Source organism: Thalassophryne amazonica, chromosome 1 (assembly GCF_902500255.1).
Source record: "Thalassophryne amazonica chromosome 1, fThaAma1.1, whole genome shotgun sequence".
In the NCBI taxonomy this organism is placed as follows: Eukaryota; Metazoa; Chordata; class Actinopteri; order Batrachoidiformes; family Batrachoididae; genus Thalassophryne; species Thalassophryne amazonica.
Genome location: NC_047103.1, coordinates 128,664,018 through 128,670,017, shown reverse-complemented (window position 1 = coordinate 128,670,017; position 6,000 = coordinate 128,664,018). Strand labels below are relative to the sequence as shown.

General features: G+C 40.0%; 1 protein-coding gene across 2 annotated transcripts in view; it reads left to right on the top strand.

Moving 5' to 3' along the window:
• Positions 1-502: 502 nt before the first annotated feature.
• LOC117514045 (insulin receptor substrate 2-B-like) overlaps positions 503-6,000 on the top strand; it is a 29,847-nt gene continuing 24,349 nt past the window's right edge. The window contains exons 1-2 of one of the 2 annotated variants that reach the window (XM_034174335.1): positions 503-736; positions 2,552-3,058. In XM_034174335.1, coding sequence (XP_034030226.1) covers positions 729-736; positions 2,552-3,058 — 515 coding nt within the window. In that variant the 5' untranslated portion in view covers positions 503-728. The remainder of the gene's footprint in view (positions 737-2,551; positions 3,059-6,000) is intronic. The other variant, XM_034174343.1, reaches the window with a different exon arrangement.

Below are 6,000 nucleotides of genomic sequence, written 5' to 3'. Positions count from 1 at the left end.
CGTTGCATAATTTAAGACCACCCTTGAAAAATGTCAACTATCTATTTTATAAATACAACCCAATCTAGAACCCATGGATCCCCACAGGCAACACACTTGTATTGCCAGTGTGGCTTATAGGGTGGACTTTCAAGATTTGGTTTAACATTTGGTACACCCATCGGTCTATCAAAAAGCCAGTGTGTCTGTGTAGGTGTAAATAATGGTAGAATTTTTTTTATACATATAAATGTATTTTTTGCACCCACGTTGCATATTCACAGTGACAAGTGCTCATTCAACCATTATCTTGTTACTGTGTGATGTCAAAAATGACCATTTTCGGGTGGGAAATTCATGCATCTCACATTGTCTGGAATGCAGCATTACATCAGCCTTTGAAGTACAGTGTTATTGAATGGAGCCAAAAGACTCTGGTCCATAAAATGAGCCGTTTGTACGGTCAGTAATGGACAGTGTTCAGGGTGTTTGCACATGCTGCAAATCTGCCTCCTTACCCTATCAATCATGTTTATTGGTATCAGGTAGGATCACTTCAATGTTTGAGGAATACTTTGCACTCTACCTCAACTTGTTTCTCATCTCACTGGAGCAGAGTTTTCCGAGGGGCACCTGAAGGCTGCACTGATTGGCCCACCTGGGCAGACAAAGCAGAGGATGAGCTGAAGCTGGGATTAAAATCATGAAATTATCTGGAAAAGCTGCTTAACTTCTGCAGGCAACTTGAAATGAAAAGGTGAGAGTCTGCATGGTTCCAGGTAAATGCTGAGTTTTTACTGTTTCTGTTAAATGGGGAAAGACACTCTGCTTCATTACTAACAGGCTGAATTTTTCAGCAAATTCAAAAGATTGTTGGATAATTTGTAAAGTCAACTGTTCTGTTGTTTACTTTTTTCTGCAACATGTTTCTGCCAACTTTCAGATTGTTCAGCGATAAGCTTGTCTATATTTCTAGTTGAAGTCAAGAAGAAAATGAGGCTACTGTGTAACATTGAATTTATAACACTTTACATTTTTCATGACAGGAAATGTCACATTAAAATCCTGTTGATGCAGAATATGACCTCATGCATTTATTGTGGGGAAAAAAGTCCCTGGGACAAGATGGCTAACAAATTATACATAAAAATTCTTAACTTTCTGTCATACCTGTTTGGGCTGCAGCTGTCTTTCATTAGTGATTCAGACTTTAACTGCCTCGTGTATGCAGAATGTCTACTGTAGCATGTTGAAAACAGGTTGCTACCCTCTCCACATTTTGGGGTTCTATTGGAATCAGTCTGTGAGTCTTGTAAGTGCAGCTCCTCCTAAATAATCTTCTGGACACCATGTGAAGATGTGCATGAAGCTAATTCATCTTGCTCTGACATCTTCAGGGTGGTGTTTTTCCCACAGTATAAGTCACACCTGTGAAAAACATATAGGGAAACAAGCTGCGCTGTTTTGTTTCTGATTGTGGAACACTTTTTAACATGTCACATCCCTGGGGACAACTCTTAAATTCCAAAACTAACCAAGACGGGCACATAAAGGTGCAATGAACAACAATGGATGTTAATTGATGCAGTTTGAACAGCAGAAAACATCAGATGGGCACCGATGCAGAAGTGAACAGTGGATTTTTTTTTTTTTTTTTTAAGGAAGCTGTGTACAACATACAGACTTTTGCAATAAAAGTGAGTCGGTTTTGACTTTTCTTTCTCCTCCTGCAATTAGCTCTGTAATTTAGGGTTTTATTGTACACTGTTGTATAATTGGAGTTTCTTCTGTTTTGTGTGTTGATTCCTGGGAAAGCCCAACATATATATATTATTATTAACAAATGTGTGATATATTTTTTTTTCTTTCAGTGTAGACATTGTACTGGAGTTTAAGTCACAGGTCCTCACAAACTAGTAAATGTAAGGCAATGCTAAAATACCCTCGGCCATATGAGCATGTAATCAATGAATGTGACCGTTTGACCGCTTAGAATAGCTCAAGGTTAGCCATCTTTGAACTTGTCCAAGGTCTGTGTCCCAACAGTGGTCAATTTGAAGACCCTGGCAGTAATGGGACTGGATTTATGCTGAGCACAAACACACACAAATCTTTGCAATATTGCGTAAAAAACAAAATCACAAGCTTTTGCGTAAAAAAACAAAACCACAACAAAAACTGACTTTGGAAAATGTGGTAATTAGAATTTTACTTAATTGTTGCATCATGTGATCTTGACCTTGTAAGTTGAATTCCTTCTGAACGTGGATTTCAATTAAATGTCTCAATGGAGTCACAAGAAAGTATTGTAGTTCAATGTCTTCAAGCGGATAGAACAGGACTTCTTTGTGTGTTGTTGTTAAATTTTTTTTTTTTTTCTGCATCATATTTGTCAGTATATGCAGTTTGGTAATTCAGGTATTTTGCCACAAAACACCTAGTACTACTGATACTTGTATGGTAGATTGGGAGGTAGCACGTTAAGTTTGCTCCCAGACAGGCTTTGTATCTGGAGCAGCAGTGCTCGTGTATTTCTACAGGAAAGTTTCTCACTTGCTGTAATGTGTTTTAGGTTTAAACTGGATGTGATGGCAGAAGGAGGTAATGAGTGTGCATCCCAGAGCGGATCTGCACCTGCCACCAGCTCTCCTCTGTCCTCTCATTGCTGCAGCTCCACCCACACATGGCTGTCAGCCGGCTCCCCTCCGTGGCCTCCCTGGAACAACTGCCAGATAGAATGGGACGACGACTTTGAAAGTAAAGAGAGCTGTAGCCTTGTGGCACAGGAGAACCTGCTTCTTTCATCTCCCTTCTGTCATAGATGGTCCCCTACAGGCCAGGTTCCCAACACGCTCGTCCCTCTGTCCAGTGCCCTCATGTCCTGTTCCAGGCAGCACGGGGATGTGGTGAAGCAGGGATACCTGGGAAAAATGGAGCGAACCCACAGGAGATATTTTGTCCTTAGAGCTGGAAGTCACACCGGGCCAAGCCGACTTGAGTGGTACAAGACACAACACAAGTTCACTGCAAGGGAGAAGACTGCTGGTAAAACCACACTGTTTGGGTCAAGCACGCAAGGGTGAGTAACGGTAACTAAAGGTGTCTCAACACTTGTGCAAATCTGATCCCCCACACTGACACACAATCTGGCGTGCCGGCAAGAAAAATGTTGTAAACTGTGTGGTTGTGTGCAAAAAAATGTTGAATTGTTTAAAATCTCTGACATGCATTAATATTGTGAACTAGATGTGAACATTGCACAATCTATTCCATAACACTCGCTGCAAGTCAATGTGTCTCATTGCCGCAGTGCATGTAAATGAGTGAGGAGATGTTACATCTGGAATAAACATAATGGAAAATCACTAAGGGCCCTCGGGCAAGGTTTTTAATCCCGTATTGCTCCTGGCGTGTAGTGAGCGCCTTGTATGGCAGCACCCTGACATCGGGGTGAATGTGAGGCATTATTGTAAAGCGCTTTGAGCGTCTGATGCAGATGGAAAAGCACTATATAAATGCAGTCTGTCTACCATTTAAGGAATGAAAAATGCAACTATTTTACCAATCCATTACTACATATAAATAATTACCTTTGAAACGATTCCAAATGTGACCTCCACCTCATAAAGCACACGAGAAAAGCTGTAGATAATTCCTCTGATACCGGGAGCGATGAGAGATTGTTCCAAGAGCAAATGCATCATCCACTATGAAATATTTTATATAATGCATTCAGTGGGACAAAGCGGGTCGCATTGGCATCGCGAATTGCTGGGATTAAATTCATGCAAGTGTCAAGGTGGTTTAACTCACTCTTGGGCCATTGACTGGAGTGCACACATCCTCTAGGTGCCACAGTTGTCCCTGGCTTCAATAACATAACATGATTTAAAACACACACACCTAAAAGTTATGAGAGAAAGAATCATTTGACTGAAACTAATTCATCAGCTGAATACTAAATTCTGGATTGTCCTATTTTAACATCTGTTTGACATTTTACATCCTCATTTTGCTTAGCTGAAACAAGTTGAGGTTCAATGGATTCTGTCATGTTGCGCTGTAACATAACTAAGCATAACAGATGGTGCAAACTATTAACTCAAACCAATAATCTGCATCATTTTTTACCAAAATTGGAGCAGCTTTAACTTTTGACCCGTGTGCAAACTGAAATTGACCTTTGTCTCCATCTGTGCTGTTTTTACTCTAACATTCATTCACTGATAATCCAAACTATATTTTTTTGGAAGATTCATGATCAGATAAATAATGTGGTACAGTTCTTCAATATGATTGGAGCATTTTTGTGTAATTCTTCATTGACGGCTACCTGGCTACAGCTGCCACCCTGGGATGGCCACCATTTGTTTTGTGTAGGCCAGTCCAAAAACTGTTTAACTCATAATACCTGTTCAAAGTGAAATCACCTGCTAAAGTCAGTGGCTTGTCGCGGCTCGTCTTTAGTCTTCTCAGGATGTCGTCTTTTAGATAACACAAACTAATTGCAAGTGATATGCTAGAAAATGACACAACACTTTAGAATAATTCAGCCTTAAGCAAGATAAAATGCACAGAGTTTTTAAGTTTATTTAAGCCTTCGACACAGAGCTTAGACAAACTGAGTCCTCTAGAGAGACTGAATATGACAACCGCGCTCATCTATTTATTGGAGACCCGCGGGCATCGCTCCTCCTTTGACTTTTTTATTTATTTCATTCCCAAGACATGGTTTTCTATTGGAAGCGTCCTCTAGTGAACCCTAAGCAGGTGTTAGGCCATTATTTCAATGTGACAAACGCTCCCATTAAAACATGAAGGATTTACAACTGATTTTTTTAAAAGACCTTCAGCCACAGGTGCAGCTGGCCTGAGGCCCCTGCACGTGGCCTGCGGGAAAGCACCTAAAAGGCCTTGGAAAGCCCCTGACAGACTGAATGACTAATAGAGCCCTTTTTTTGGGTTGAACACCTGCTAGTTCAATCAGAGGACATACAGTTCGGATCTGGACACTTGATAGTTCATCACAGTTCAAATATGGACCTAAAAATTCTTCTACAGTCCCTCCTCTGGGACTCGAAAGAGTCCCATTACATCAACTATACTCTTGGGTTGTTTACTGACAAGACATCCTCATTTGTGCATTGCAATAAAAAAGAAAAACACATCACTCGACTTACTGATAACTCTGGTGCGGATATGAATATCAGTGATACTTCACACGGTAAATATATTGCAGTGCAGGTGAACCTACATACTAAGGCACAAGGTGAGCAATTAGCCGGATTATATCAACGCAAGGTGACATTCAAACAATGAGTTTTGGTGTAATTCAAGGCACTTAAAATGGCCACATAAAACAAGTTACAGCAACTTCTTAATCATGGCAAAGTAAAGGCTTTACATTGACATCAGTGCAACCAATCATCTTCTGGCATCTATTGACTCACTCAACCAGAGGCTCCAACCCATTATACTTGGTTCTACATATTATTTTGTTAAAGCGTCACACATTTATTATTTAAATGCATCAAATAACCCCTATGTTACCACTATTTAGTCAACCAATCAAGAAACTATTCTAAGGTTAGCGCAGCTATGTCTAGTTAAATGATAAACACAATAAATGGTTTCCCTTCATGTCCGTCCTTAAGTCATTTGCCTTAGTCAATCATATAATGGTTTTCATTATAGGCCATTTCTCAACATTCTCCACTTTGTTTTTCTTCTTTTTCAGCTTGTTTTCTAATGCCCTTTTTGGCTAGACGCCAAATTTAGGCGATGCATGTCTCTTGAGGCATGCTATAATTTAAGAAAAAGGGGTCCCTATGGTGCATCTTTACTACTAAATCTACAAACACGCCGTGTAAGGGTCCCCTTTTTATAACTTTGCAATGTGATATCTATGTGTATGCATTTAGCTTTATCTGTGTTACGCAGATGATGGTAAGGACAGACATTTACCCAACCTTCGTTACTAACATATATCCTTCTTTGTTTTATTTACACTCAGATTTCTGA